Source organism: Callionymus lyra, chromosome 3 (genome assembly GCF_982586985.1).
Source record: "Callionymus lyra chromosome 3, fCalLyr1.hap1.1, whole genome shotgun sequence".
Lineage (NCBI taxonomy): Eukaryota > Metazoa > Chordata > Actinopteri > Syngnathiformes > Callionymidae > Callionymus > Callionymus lyra.
This window is the reverse complement of record NC_141820.1, coordinates 13,905,609-13,922,108: the sequence shown is the minus strand read 5'-3', so window position 1 is coordinate 13,922,108 and position 16,500 is coordinate 13,905,609. Positions and strand designations below refer to the sequence as shown.

General features: G+C 35.3%; 2 protein-coding genes across 2 annotated transcripts in view; both read left to right on the top strand.

Moving 5' to 3' along the window:
- The first annotated feature begins 715 nt into the window (after positions 1-715).
- Positions 716-9,271, top strand: LOC148083331 (uncharacterized). The gene is made up of 7 exons (XM_087786499.1): positions 716-802; positions 4,695-5,073; positions 6,866-6,979; positions 7,362-7,429; positions 7,498-7,647; positions 8,440-8,553; positions 8,618-9,271. The coding sequence occupies exons 2-7, from the start codon at positions 4,704-4,706 to the stop codon at positions 8,693-8,695; spliced, it is 894 nt and encodes a 297-aa protein (XP_087642625.1). The 5' UTR covers positions 716-802; positions 4,695-4,703; the 3' UTR covers positions 8,696-9,271.
- Positions 9,272-10,356: 1,085 nt separating this feature from the next.
- The window catches only part of rassf3 (Ras association domain family member 3), a 51,106-nt gene continuing 44,962 nt past the window's right edge, over positions 10,357-16,500 (top strand). The window contains exon 1 of the mRNA XM_087786523.1: positions 10,357-10,858. Coding sequence (XP_087642649.1) covers positions 10,393-10,858 — 466 coding nt within the window. The 5' untranslated portion in view covers positions 10,357-10,392. The remainder of the gene's footprint in view (positions 10,859-16,500) is intronic.

Here is a 16,500-nt window from a genome sequence, read left to right as displayed (position 1 = left end):
AATAAAATAAGGATTATTAATTGTTCTGATATATGAAATGTAGTGCAACTCGATCAGAAATAAAACAATTAAGAATATAATATAATTTCAGATAGTTTAATGCAGAACAAATAAAATATACAACTCTGTAAAATCATAGTACTTGTTAGGTCTATTAAATATCTCGAAAAGAAAACATAATAAAGCTACATATACATTTCCTGGAATTCGGCTCATTTCAAGTAAATCATTTGACTTCATTGAAATGTCCCTTGATGACCCTACGATGAGATGGGATTGTTTGCTGAGTGTGCAGCTCACACGCTAGTGACGGAATTCCACACCGACGCGTCACGGACTTTCCGGGAAAGTTTTAGGAGGGTTTTCCTGTTGTCGGGATGACTCTGCAGATTTTATTCTTTTTAAATGGGTTTGTGTCTTAAAATATATTTTACGCAGGTGTACGTATTAATATAAATAAACCACTTTTTGAATTATCCAAATATAGGAATTAAGATTTAATTAAATACCAGAAAATACGGATTTTATTGTATTTTTTTAATTAAAAAAATTAAATTACTATTTTTTATATAAGTTAGATAACCTTTTTTACAACCTCAAGCAATACAGTTGGGGAAAAATCATGCTCAATATATAAGAAAATAAATATATAAATGTTGATGAAAATTCTTTTTCCCACCGGATGGGTGCAACGTGATGACGCCATTGGACCAATAAAAAAAGGCGGAAGTTCAACTCGAAGGTTTAGTTTGGTTTTGAGAGGAACTTGACAGCGTCTTACGAGGAGGGTCTTCTTGACACAGTAAGTATATTCACCTCACTTTTTAAAACTTTTTGTGTGATATAAATTAAGACACTTGTAACATTTAACACACTAAAAACGTTTTTTTGGTTAAAAACACTTTTTAATATTTGACTTTTTCCACTTAAATATCGCCTTAATGTATCCAACAAGTCGATATATTAACAACCGTGTCCAGAAGTTTTTTTATTGAACATTTTTTTGTCGCAAAGGTAAACGTGATAACATGAAACATGACTCGACATGTCGCCAATATATTGATGGCGACCATTAATGACCACCAGATGGCGACAACGTACTGGGCCGCCATTTAATGTCGCTGATTGACTTTTAAGCTGTAATATTCTGAATACACAATACAACACAGAAAATGAATTTTATTACAAATTAAAGCACACATTGGGGTCACTTGTTGGAAGTGTTTCAGACAAATTGTAGGACTTTTTTTTTTAGAACAAACCACAGTTGAAAACGCTGCAGCAGAGTTTATTTGTTGATGTTTAAAAAAAAATGATAGATAAGTAAACAAAAGTGTAAAAACAACCACACAAAGCTAAATAATGCTATGTTGGACAAATCGAGCTCCTTAATGTGTCGAGTAGAATGCTTTACTACATGTTCATGTTTGCCCTCAAAATCCAAAGTCTTTTGATGTATTTTTTAACATTTGTTGCATATTTAGCAGCTAAAGTATTGGATGATTAAAAAATGGAATCTGAACGTAAGTTTAAGTTTGGCACTTCTCTTACATAATACACAAAGTCCATACGGAACGGATTACAAATGACCTTTAAGCAAAACATAGCTCTTTGAAGATGCTATGAGCATCCATCCAATGTACAGATATCTGAGGGTGTGACGTCATGATGAGGTATAACAAGACTCTTTTGAATAACTCCAGTTAGAAGCATCATCTTTTTGTAAGTTAATTACAATTTAGACCGTTTTTAATTAGATTTATGAAAACAAAACAAACGTATTTTTGTTAAGAATCTGGCAACGTGATGCGTATGAGGATACAGTGGCAGCAAATGCGATATGTTGTGGTGTGTAGCAATACTGTGGTAACAAGGATGTATTTGTAGTATTGTCCGAGAACTTGACTCTGGTGTTGCAGAATTTACAGCAATTGGCTGAACAATAGGCTCTGTGCACAAGTCCTGTGACATACTTCCCCGTCGATCGGCATAACAGTTTTCGGTTTACTAACTGGCTCTTTCACAAAGGCGGTAGATATGAGTGAAGGTGAAAAAACGAGAGCCGTAACCACAAGAAAGAAAGCAAAATATAACGTTCTAAATGTTTCTACAAGTTACAGAAACGGTGGGTGATTCAAACAAGCATTATTGTGCAGTGGATCCAGTCTCTATAAGAGTGAACGCTTTCCAAAACATATCGGCATTCGTTCGCAGTGACTTTACAAGATTCAAACTGGGTTTACCGTAACTCGGCATATGAAGGTATGCAGCAGGCTTTTTATAAAGGATCTTATCCACACTGACGCTTCCGGGAGATGGGTTTTAGCTGATTGTGCATTGCCATCATAGAATAGGACGGCTACGCTAACAGCAAGACACGGGTCAGTGTTTTTGAGGGCGCCACGCTCGTCCCACATCGAGTCCGAAACCTTGCCCCGTGGAGACTGAGGGAGACTTCGGAGCAATAATAATTATAACCATTACTCTGTCATTTACGAGAAGTTCTTTATAGACGTCTGTAACCTATGCATTAAATAAATCAAAATTATCAGACCATGAAAATTACCCGTTAACTTTCAATGCAGTGGTTTCCTTGTCCTCACACCACTAGAAATAATAATGAGAAACCTTCTGTTAACAGCTCTTCATAAAATGTGAAATACTAGTTTATGTTTATCAATTTAGGTTGGGATCATACTATACTGTTGAATTTGATCCTGTTACTCCTACCTGGTGAACAGAGAGATCAGGTAAATCCTGACTCAGGCCTTTGTAGAGGGTGCTCCTTTGTGAAGAATAAAATGTTACATATATGCCAAATTTTCATTCATGCAGAATATTATAAATAAAACTAATAATAAATCCAAAATATTTAGCTTTACCTCACACCCTCTTTTGTTCCTCCACACTTGGGTTTTACAGATGGCACAACCATCTTATCCACAGTTTGGTTTTACACCCCATCAAATTACACAGGATATAGTTTGGAAAATATCACCAACACATGTATAATGAGTTTGCAACTGATAGATGTGCCCTTTATTTACACTTATGAAAGTCCCGGGCTTGTGCCACTGTTGTTGTCCTTCAGTACAGCTTAGCAAAGGGAGGACAACAGGCACCTTCAACTGAGAACAATGTGCCGACTGAAAAACTAAGGCTACACAGTGGTTACATAAAGCAGCTCCAGGCACAGTTGTGATGCAGCAGCTCCACAGGACGGGGATAAGTGTCATAGTCAGTACTTATTTCTTTTATCATTATTTTAGACACAGTTTCGTTTCAATCATTCCGATCTCTAATAGCCACTGAGCAAATTTAATTGGTGTATTTTGTCTTAACATTTCCACTGCACTTAAATATTATGCCTTATACAACACCAGCTCACACCTTCAATAAATGACTAAGTTTACAGTTTATAACAAGAGATTTGAATGATTACATGCATGCTGATGATAAATATATAAATAAGTACATATAATCTTTACTCACTTACTGACACAATAACCAATAGGGGTTAACCACTTACCTGTTACTTACCTGCTTACTTGCCTCTATAACCACTTTTTTTCAATCTATCAATAGTTACATATATTATAATTATAATATTAGCTGCATTCACAGGAACATCTGGATCAGATTGAACGTGAACTCATGTAACAACCCACTGGGGACCAGAAAGTTCAGCTTATCCATCAATTTAACCACTATTTTCATACAACATTAAAATGTATTTCTCTTTGATTCTCAAGACAAAGTTATTAAGTCATTTTTATGATAAAAGAAAATTAAGTAAAACTTAAAATAAAGGGAGAAGGTTTATTTAGTTACTCTAATTACACTTGTAAACAAACATAACATATTCACTGCAAATACTAAAAACTACTGTAAAAACGTGCTAAAAGTGTGATGTAAACATTTATATTTATGAGTCAATAATAAATCATACAAACTTCACTGCAGAGTAAAGAAAAGTGAAAACACTAGTCATTCTTCTTTTTCTCACTGCATATTTTTGCACGGTTTCTCGTGTTTAAATGCATTTCCTAAATAAATAATGTATAATAATATATTATTATTTACAGCGCTCACACACTGACAGACATGTCGGCAGAAACGGGTCTCGTTTCAAATGTACGGATTGATGTCAGGATGTAAAGTTATTGAAAACACTGTAGTTTGTTTCTTACTGCTGCTCTTTAGCTTCTCTAGACGTCACTGATCAACAGGTTTAAAGTGTCTCAAATTAAATGAACATTAAATAAAATCGCAACCTCTGTGATATAATGATCACATTTTTGTATGTTGCAATTTTTATTTTTTTTTTCCCAAATGCGATTTATTGTTCGGCCCTAGTCTTGACAGTGGTTACTGTTTTGAAACCAAAATATGTTCAAACATCAGCTAAAAGATTCGGTAGTTGACTGTATCCTCTTGTCCTCAGTCATCGCCGGGATCTCGTGGGGTTTAATTGATTATTTGGCTGTAAAGGAGGAATTGATTGATACCATCTAGCGGCCATAAGTTTAATTGCAACACAAAAAACAACAAGCGCTGTGAATAATTGCATCTTAGTTGCAATAACAAGTTTAGAAATCTAATTAAAACACAAATATAGCAATATTTGAGTGTTTCCATATTTTCTTTCACCGCTAGTTTGACATTTTGTTGAATTGTTGTCATTACCGCTACAGTTGACCGTGATGTCGAACGGACACATTGAAATCCACGACCCGTTCTCCAGCAGCAGTCGCACAATGGGCAGGACTGGTGATGAACCCGCCTCAGACAAGATGGAGGACAATGTGGAGTTTCGATTGCTCATGGTTTGCGCAGACAGGCGACGACCAGGAAACTTCAATAACAACGGGGACACTGCTAGTCCACTATTGCCCCCTAGTGACACTGTTGACGCTGCTAAACCAGTGAAAATTAAGAAAAAGAAGAAGAAGAAGAAGGTGTTTATGGGATTTTTCAAATGCATCAAAGCTCAGAAAGAAGATGAACCAGAGGAGAACGGAAAAGAATGTCTGGAGGGTCATTTGGACAAGCGTGTGAACTTCCGATCTGCAGGTAAGAATCACTGCAATGTCCCATTATTTTGATGTATTTAACGAAACATTGTTTGAGTGGTAGTTGAGAGATCATGCCAGATGTGAGTTTACATTCAACATAAAGAATCAGGAACCATGGATGGTCTGAACAGATGTACAATACCAATAGATATTGGATCAATAGCACCCAAAATCAGTTGTTTTTTGTTTTGTTTTGTCCCATGGAAAATTGAACGAATACAATCCAATCGGAAGGCTCCCACGAAAAACGGGGGCCCTTCTTCCGTGAGCTGAGTTGCTAAAATTTTTGATACAATTGTTCTGGCAGGAAATGAATGATAAAAGGTACAAATGCCCAATTCATTTACAAAATAAAACTATATTTGCAGACTTAAAATCAGCCGTTTAAATTGACCACTGGTCGATCCAATGAAATCTTTTGTTACGATTCAATAGGTGGACCTTATAACAAATAAAGCAGCCCATTGGTTAGTAAGTAAGTAATTTTTATTTGTATAGGGCTTTTCCAGACCAGGGTCACAAAGCGCTTAAACAATCAAAACAATATTCAATAAAGTATATACTTTAAAGGGCAAGATAAAACTTGTTGTGTGTTTTGGTCCAATCGGCTGGACATGACTTCCAAGACCACATGGTGTCAATCAAGTTGTAAATGTACTTGTATGGAATGAATTGTCAAATGACAAAGTCCATCGATGCGGGGAAAAAAAAATGCTGATTTTTACAAGAACAATTTGGCTTTTGACTCCAGGGCAAAACTTTGACATGACTTTATCGTAAATTAGGGCTTGGTTAGGGCTATCGGTTCGCACTGAAAACCCGTCTTTATTTCCGTTGTGATATGAATTTTTCATATACCGCTATACCAGTGAATAGCCCGAAGAACGTGTTTCAGCGAGGGACCCATTTCACTGCTGCACACCAACAACATCGTGTCTTTACATTTTGAGCGTTTTGAGCCTGAAATGGCTGCCGGCGAGATCTGTCAAAGCAAAACACGTTGTTGCCTCTGTGGCTCCTCTTTTTGGTATTAGTTCCTCTGTCTGAAAACTGAAGAACTTCCAAACCATCTCTTGCATATGCTGTCGCGCTAAAATGCTAGCCGGCGGTGGCTACACTAGCAATTTGCTTCACTACCTTTAGCCAAAAACATGTTTAGAGTACCAGGAGTTTTAGAGTACGCTCCACATCTCAATCTGCAAGTAGCAGTCAGACACCCATTCAAGACACGTTCGCTAAAGGAAGTGCTTATGAGAAACGAAACGCTGGGTCGAGATAAGGAACGCTATCACCTTCCACCTCGTCAAGGATACAGTTCCTGTAGATGCAGTAGATGATAACGTTGGTTAACTGCGCTGATTATGCAAACTATGTTCAATAAAATGTTCTGTTTTGACTGCAACCATTATCATTCTCATCTTTAACTTAAGTCCTGCTACCACACTTTGAAGGGCTCAAACTGCAGTAATACATTTCTTATCAGAAGAAAATGTGATATGAAAAGTTGTCATACCGCCCAGCCCTATCGTAAATAAACAGAGAAAATTATTATAAATTATGTTTTTCTTCAAACAATCTGTGCTACATGCCCATCAGTCTCTTGTCTCACACACTGAAATACTGATGCCAAGAATCATATCTGTCACAGGTAGTGAAATATAATCATTTGATGCATGGAGTCAATAGTTCTCTTGCTTTTGCTTCTTTAGTCTGGAAGTCAAGTCTAACCTTTTAACCTTTTTTGATAAGCTTCTCCCTTACTTTTCTCCTCTCATGCTGTTGTTCTTCAGCCCTGAACAATGAAGGTGCAGAAGAGGATCTGGAGGAGGTGGTGAACCAGATAATCAAGGTGGCAGAAAAGATCCCCTTTTTACCCCCTGAGGTGGAAGTGGACTCTCCTGAAGGTGAGTCTGAGTCGCTTGACGCTAAAAAAAAAAAAAAAAAAGCGATTGTTTCTGGCGACCCCGCGTGTCGGGAAAGTGTAACTGCAATGCTGTGTCATCACCAAATGTTTGATTACAAAACGAGATTAAGGACTTTCTTTGCAGAAAATGTAGATTAAAAAGTTTTAAATTTGACACATTGTTGCTTTGAATCCTTAAATAAAAGTCTTCAATTTGGATATTTCTATCTATGAGGGACAAAATGTGGAAGAAAATTTAAACAAACATAAAAATTCTTAAAACATTTGACGTTAGGATTCTCAACCGTCTGGCCCACTCGTATTGCTCTGATCAAAATGTTATGTTGAGTGGTTGATCATGTGACTTGTTTTTCGGTGACCAGAGGACGAAAAAGTGGCGAAGCTGATCGGCCTCCTGCTGAGGGAGCACGGAGACCGACTGAACGAGACGGTGAGCGACTAAGAACTGATTCTAACGCAATCTTTCTTTTTATTAACGGGACTTTTTGTCTTTTTTAGGAGGAGCTGAAACAATTCTTGAGATCTGCATCTGCGGGTCTGACCTACGCTTTCTTCGAGAAGTTGATGCAGACCCTGCTGAGGAGCCTGGGCCTGTGGAACCAAGACCCCGACGCCCCCAAGAAGGAGCAGATCGCCGTCACATTCGAGGTCAGAAAAACTTTTGGGGAAAAATGACATCAGTGCTGTGTCTCAAATCGCATACTTCTCTTAGTATACTAGAAGTTAGTATGCATCAGGATAGTGTACATACAAACTAGTACGCAAATTCTCAACAGATAGTATGTCTCAAATCAAACACTGCTGCTACACACTAACAGGAAATCACATGACATCTTCTTCTTCTAATTCTATTTAACGATGTTTCAACCAGCTGTTTGAACGCTATCGACACCTGCTGGCAGCACGTTTTGCAAATTTGGAAAAGGAAATAAAGAAAAATTTGAGAATCGAAATATTCGCGAGATATTTAAGCTGGTATCAGCACCGAAGACCTGTTTATCCTCCTACTGCTGCGGAAAATACTCCTGTACGTATATGAATATATATATATATATATATATATATATATATATATATATATATATATATATATATATGCATTTATATATGACGTAACTTCCGTTTAAAACGTCACTAAGATGGCGGCCGTTTAGGGTGGATAGTATCCATCAAACCATACTCGGTTTTGTGGGCGTTTTAGTACGCCAATTTAGTGTGCATAGCGCACTAAATTTCGCATACTAAGAAATGAGATGCACTAAAAATACTAACTTTGAGTACGCAAGTATGCAATTTGAGAAACAGCACAGGTTTCATTGAATCAGTAATCAGAGCCAAATACTATGAAGCTATGACTGCCATCTAGTGGTCTTTCAAGATACAGACACTGTATCATGATACCTCAGCTGTTTCATGAAGCCTCATCAACATCCTTCGCAGGTCACCAGTCGACTGTCGACCGCGGACACACTGCCCATGAACAGGCTGCTGGGATACGGCGCCACCTACCTGCAGAACCACTTCTCTCCTTGGGTCAAGCAGCGAGGGGGATACGTAGGTCACGACCCACTGACCTTCTCGATCGACCTCTCGCGCTGAAGAGTCTCTTGTGTTGCAGGACGAGGTGTTCAAGAGCGAAGAAGAAGAAGAAGAAGAAGAAGAAGAGGAGAAGGATGAAGATGAGGAAGTCCACTGATCACATGTTGAGAAGCTGCTGCTGCTGCTGAGACGGTTTCTTTGTCCTCTTGTGTCTCTACTGGACACGTTGAGTTGTCCTGCACTGGTTCTTCACCGTCAGGGGTCGAGATCCCAACTCGACTTTGTTGACCTCAGGGGTCAGTTTGGAAAAAGTTCCTGAAAATAATAATTTTCTACGATGTTTTATTACTGTTTAAAGCTAAGTTTCTTTACTAATAATTTAAAAATATATATTTTGCTGTATTTGATGCACAGATGGTGCGTTCATGTACATATAGTATGACCGTGTTGTTTAAGTTAAAGATCAATAAAGGGGACTATTTTCTATGTCTAGTGGAGCTGGAACAGCGCCACCGTGTGGAGAGACTACTGAACTGAATGTCTACTGAATGGAGATAAAATCTAAATATTGCTCGTTATTAGAATCGCATAAAAAGCACAAATGAACTTGTCAATCTCGTATGTAATGGACTGTTTTATTTAAAAGTATATTTTCTGCTGCCCCTTTATCCAAACATTTGTTGACCTACATTTTCAGTCGTGTGTTCATTTCATTAAAGATATTTTTATTTGACACTTTTTCATTTTTCTGTCTATACACACACTCTTGACTACTTTTTTTAATTTTTTTAAATGCACATTTCCATGTGCTTTAAGTTCTACAAGTAGTTTTCCTCTAAAACTAAAGACTCATTTAAAAAAGAGTCAAAAGTTTTTCACATTTAATCAATGTCTTGATGGAATTAAAAGTTTCCTTAACACAGTGCTGTTATTGAGCTACATAGTATTTAAAATAAATAAAACAAATGTATTATGAATAGCTTGATTAAACTGGGTTCTTATTTGAATGTTTAAAGTATTTTTACACTGAACATTTTATCCACTCACTCACTTACACCTTCAAACTAGTTGACATTACTAATACAGTATGTTATGTTTATTATAGACATTTTCACTTTTTGTGTTTACTCACGCTTGACTGCGTACATTGTTTAAAACGATTACAATTGAATTTTCCAGTACATTGTTGATTAACATTGCTTTAAAAAATAAAGACACATTCTTAATGATGTAGGTTTAATCAAAAATGTTATTTTATTTTCTGAATTTAAAGGGGATTATAATGGCGGTCACTACAATGAGTCTAGTTCTCTCAAGGTTTCTGCATAATAGTTTCCACCGTAGCAACATTGCCCTGTAACTGCATAGTAAATTAAATAAATAAATAAAAATATTATGAATTAAATACTTGTTTAGTGTGACAGTGATATTGGGTAAATTCCTTATTCTATGCTAAATTGTTTTCTAATAAGTGAATTTTGATATGTTAATAATGTTGTAGTCCAAGAGAAGACATGGCTGGTCCATCCATGGCCCCCAAGCCAGGCTTTACTTGTGTATCAACCTTTTATTTTTTAACAGAAACATTGAATTTCTATATTAAATTAATTTAAAGTGGATTAAATGTATTCAGATTTAAAAGAAAATATGACTTAAGGGACTAGTGACGTTTTTACGTCAACTTTTTTATTATAATTTTTTATAATAACTTTTTTTCTTTTACTCTTGGCGCGTCAGTCATTGAAATGAGACCCAACTCGTTCCTCAGAACCGCCTCGACCTGCTCCACGAACCCTGCGTCCTCCGCACGAGCGTCCAACAATGACGACAGCAACACGCCTCTGAAAGACTCTGATGTCTAACGTGGTTCAAGGACGGAAGTCCCTCGAACACGATCCTCCGGACCAGACGTCTTCTCCTCCGGGAGCCAGGATGCGGATCACGAAGGGGAACAAGGGCGCAGTGGTGGTGAAGGCGGTGCGCAGGTCTCCTCAGTCCGCCAGTCTGGAGAGTCTGGAGGCGGCCTGGAGCGAGCGAGGCCAGGCGGAGGCGAGGACCCCCGAGGAGGAGGAGGGCTCGCCGGTCCCCCGCGGGGTCAACGGGGGGGAGTCGTCGTCCTCGGAGGCGGCGGCGGGACCCCAGCGCGGCAGGAAGAGGGGGTTCAAACCCCCGGATGTCAGGACCATCTTCTCCCCCGAGGAGCGAGACCCGAGGGTGAGAGAGGAGTCTGGGGAGGGTCACAGCTTCGGGCCTGGAGGGGAGGGCACCTGGTGCGACGTCTGCTGCAGGTACATCTTCCAGTATGGACTCACCTGTGCAGGTGAGTGGAGGTCAGACACGCAACGTTTGGTTTCAGGGTTAAATCATTAAAAAGAAAGTTATTCAATAATATTGTAGGATTAATAAAAAAACGATAATTGAATTAAAAAAGTTTTTTCTTTTTCACATTTTATATTATAATTCCAATTATTCCAATAAACATGTTCCAAATTAAATATTTGTAATTCCTGACCTTTTAAATATAAATAATGTTGGCATAAATGTGCCAAAAATAAAAATGTTTACATTTCATTTAAAAGCTACAAATATTTAAAATAAAATTAATAAATAAATTGATTTTTACTCGTAAAGTTTGATATTGTTATTTGAATAATTCATAAATAAATGTTTAAATTCTAAATATTCTTATAAATAAAAAAGTTGATATAATAGTGCCCACATTTTTATATTTAAAAAAATTTGAATATTCTCGAAATAAATTAATTTCTTTACACAGTTTGATATTCTTATTCAAATGATTCAAAAACGAATTTTCATTATTCAATATTTTAATTTGTAGCTTTTTAAACATGTTGTTATAACACTGCCAACATTTTTATATTGAATTTAATTCATTTTTAATTTAGAACATATATATATAAATATATATATATATATATAATTTTAAATAAACATATATATATATATATATATATATATATATATATATATATATATATATATATTCTTCTTCATATATATACAGTATAACTATTTTTGAACAAGATTATCAAACACTATGTGTAAAAAGAAAATCATTCCTTTTATTTCAATTCAAAGTTCAGACATTTAAAATGTTCAATATTCTCATGGTTACTTTTTTAAGAGTTTTCTGTCATTGGCATATTTTAAAGTGTTGTTTATTTAAAATTGAGTTAATATAATATATTTAGAGTCAGATTAATTAAACTATACAAGTCAAACATTCATACAGTAACTTTAGCTTGTACCGAGTGTAAAAATCCGAACTAAAAAAGGCTTTTTACATTGAAATAATTCAATCTTGATCCAACATTTCTACATTTATTTCCTTGTTTGTGTTGTGTTTAGCAACCCTCGGGTGTTTAATGATTAATTCAGTGAGCAGCACATGGTGCTGTGTATTAGTGACACAGAAGGGCAGGGATGTCATGCAGCGACGAGGCAGGAATGTTGACGGTATGTCAGCGAACCGGTTCAGATGTGAACTGGAAACAAACCTTTTATGTGCACTCTGGTGGTGCTGCTGGCTCCTGAGTGTCTGGATCTCGGCACCGCCAGGGTTTATTTGTGGTGACGGTGATCTGATGTCTTGATGAAGATGGTCTTCCTGTGCTCTCTGAGGAGCTCAAACAAATGAAGTCAAGAAATCCTCCAGAACATTCAGTTCAGATGATGAAGAAGCTCGCGAGTCAATTAAAAACAGGCGTTGCTGCCAAGTGTTGCTAACGCTAATTCTGTTGTACGTAAAAAAGTGAAGGGGGTTTTTGTTGAACTAATGAAGTTTAATACACTTTATACTTCTGAACTACACAACTCTGGGTATGATGCCACTGTTGTGGCCCCTGCTCTTTTTCACATCATCAAATGTGGCCCTACTTTCTAAAACGACACGTCTGTATTAGCCAAACAAGCTAGTTAGCATTAGCTTTAGTGTATTATTTAAAAGCAACCCTATTTAAATTTATTTATTCTTATTATGTATTCTGTGAATGTACGATACAATTCATCATTACAAAAACTTTTTTTTTCTTTGGACTGTTTCAGGGAAATAACGTTTGATCTTCTTCCTTCTGATATTATCAAGATATCGTTCCTTCACTTACAGTAATTCAGTGTTAAAAGTTCCTCGAAACCTTTCATGTTTGAAGAAACCTTCGGCCGTCTTATTCGAAAAGGAATTCTCGCCTCATGGTTGATAAAGATCTTGAGGTCTACTTGTCTTCTAGTGAAAATAATCTAGAGCATCTTCACTTATTCATTACAACACATATTCTACCTTAGATAACGAGTTTCAAATCCTGACTCTCAGAGCCGCCATTTTGATTTTCCACTAACATTAGAACCTCGCCCAGGAGGTTGACCTATATTTTTTACCTTTTTTTAAAAAGAAGTTCAGGGAAATAATCTTCAAACAGATACAAATGAATAGCTAGTAGGATTTTATCCGTAAACTTTGGCACCAGATACATTTGAGATATTACGTGAGGGTTAAAAAATGTGGTTGAGCTCGTTGACAGGAATCATAACAGTTTTGTGTCGTGCCTGATTGAAAATATTATGCTGGATTAAAGTGAGGACAAGTAAACAGATTCTTCTCCTATTATAATGTATTATATGCATTTTTGTCCTTGTAATCTGATGTATATCTTAGCGACGGTGTTTGTAAGAAGCACTTCTTAACTTCTTCTCTTTATAAAGCTTATTAAAAGCTGCCAGACGACAAAGAAGTTGTTCCAAAGTTCCTTTAATGGAGTTTGTGTGTGTTTGCTGAGAGGGTTCGAATATTAACACTGTTAATAATGAACCTGAGTTTCTTATTAAAAAAAAAAAAAACCTGGTTCAGAGTCTGAGGCTTTGATTTCTACAGTCTTCTTTCTTCAATGTGAAAATGAGAAATGTATGTATAACATAACAGTTTTTTTTAACCAAATATTAAGATTAGATTAAATTCACTTTATTAATCAATCTGGAGATTTCCTTCAGGAAATTCGATTTATCTGCAGAAACCTTTATTGAATAAAGACCTTTATTTAAACATATATTCACAAAAAGGATATTATGAAATCTCAAAGTGAGCAAGAAATAATAAAATAAATATAGATAATGTGAGCTGTGAGCACTTTTGTGGATTTGTTGCTGTCTTTGGTGTATTTTTAACCACAACAATCATTTCAATAAGAATCTTAACAACATATTTTGAACATGTTTTGTCTTCAGATATTATTTAAAATTTATTGAAGAGAAATATTGGCCAAACAAGCTAGTTAGCATTAGCTTTCCTTTGTTTTTAAACCACAGCCCGTTTTAATTGATCATTTTATTTTGAGATTGACTTATTATTATTCACAACATTTTTTGTAACATATATAATTAAAAATGTATGAAGAAAGACATACGACCAAAACAAGCTAGTGTGCATTAGCTTCTGTGCAATTTAAAAAATATAGCATATTTACATCTTGTTTTGTCAACAGATATGATTTAAAATGTATTAAAAGAGACATATTAGCCAAACACACTAGTTATTATTAGCTTTAATGGTTTTAAAAACCACAACAGCATTTAAATAATGGTTTGATTTAAAATTGTATGACATGTTTTGTCTACAAATATGATTTTGAATATGTTGAAGAAACCTACTGTTAGCTAACTATTAGCCAAACAAGCTAGTTAGCATTAGCTTCCCTGCATTTTTTATACCACAGCCCGTTTTTATTTATAATTTAATTGTAAGATATTATCTGTTTTATTAATTATATTATTCAGCATTATTACAGAATGCTTTTGTCAACATATATGATTTGGAATGTATTAAAAGAGACATATTAATCAAACAAGCTAGTTAGCATTAGCTTTCCTGCATTTTTAGACCACAGTCCGTTTTTATTTTTAGTTCAATTTATATATATATTATTCACATTTCTTGCAACATACACTATATAATTTAAAATGTATTACAAAGAAATATGACCAAAACAAGCTAGTTAGCATTAGCTTTCATGTAATTTTAAAACACAATCCCATTTTAATAATGATATTATTTAGCATATTTACAGAATGTTTTTGTCAGCAGATATGTCTTAAAAGAGACATATTAGCCAAAAAATAGTAATTATCAGCTTTGGTGAACTTTAAACCACAACACAGTGTAAAAAATGATTTTATTCACTTATTTATAACATCTTTTATCAACAGTTTTAAAATGATACTAGAGACTATTAGCCAAACAAGCTAGTTAGCATTAGCTTTCCTGCATTTTTAGACCACAGCACGTTTTATTTATAATTCCATATTGAGATACTATTCACAACATTTCTTGCAACATACACTATATAATTTAAAATGTATTACAATGACATATGACCAAAACAAGCTAGTTAGCATTAGCTTTCATGTTATTTTAAAACACAATGCTGTTTTAATTATATTATATTATAATTATATTATTTAGCATATTTACAGAATGTTTTTGTCAGCAGATGTGTATTAAAAGAGACATAGAAGCCAATCAAACTAGTTATTATCAGCTTCGGTGAACTTTAAACCACAACAACAAAAATATTTTATTCACATATTTAACTTAAAACATATCTTTTATCAACAGATATGTTTTTTAAATGATACAAGAGACACCTATTAGCCAAACAAGCTAGTTAGCAGTAGCTTTGGTATATTTTTAAACCAATATGTGATCAAAAAAAAGATTTTATTTACATTAATGACATTGTTTTGACGGGTCTTGTAAACAAATATGATTGACAGCACTTTTACTCAAACAAGTGAGTCATAGGCAGATGAAGTATTCAAGTAAAATTTCATATATTTTCATAAATGATACGTATCTTCCCTGATGTTGTTTTATGTAAATAATATAATATACATAACAAATAAACAGTAACCCTGTGTTACACATTAATACATGTAAACTATTGTTCTGTAAATAATAAACACGAGGAAGCAGTTACAGTATAAAAGAGAGTCTGTAGGTTTGCACGAGTCCAGAGAGAGTGTTTGCTACTCAATACGAGCACCTGAGACTTGTTGGCCGTCGCCCGTGAAAAGCAACACTCTCTCTCGCCGTCGACCGTCCTGCGAGCTTCTGCTTCTTTGTCCGACAGAAACACAAACCTTCACCGAGAGGCTTGAGTTTCCTGTCATTAGTGCGTCGGGAAGAGAATTCAAGTGCATTAAGTGATCAACGTTACATCCTGTAAACAGAGACTCAACTCGTGGACGTGAACGATGCACAACTTCTGTTTATACAACTAAAAGTGTTGAAAAAACATTATAAATGTAGTTAAATTGTTGACAGCTGCAATAACATCATTTTATAGAGATAGTTCAACACTATTGATGACAGGAGTTCAAAATCTTCTTAAATATTATTCAATAAAATATTTTATAATAATAGTTTTATTATGCATTTTAAGAATATATTATAATCTCTACAAAAGATGTGTTAGGGGTTATATAATCCAACTTGTTTGTTGTTTGTTTAAGAAAGCAATAGATACAAGTTAGATACTAATTTCAATCCATTTTTCTGTTAGAATTAAAATATATTCTTTTTTTTTTTATTGTTTTATTGTTACATCTGGATTCTCGAATGTTTCCAGGGGGTTTGTATGGCTTCTAAATGGGAATTATGAAATAAATCTTTCCTGATATGAACTATTATAGATCACGATTCGGTGTGTATTGGCAAGAATCTGGTGATACTGTAGTAACAATGATATATTTGTAGTATTGTCGAGAACTTGACACTACTGTTGCAGAATTTACAGACCACATGACAAAGTCGTAACTGCTTGCATTTGTTTCGAAACCAAAATATGACCAAAACGTCAGCTTTAAAAGCTCCTGGAGTCGACTGTATCCTCTCGTCCTCAGTCAGGATTTGTATGTGTTTCTTTAGCTGCGCAAGACATAATGACTGCTGCC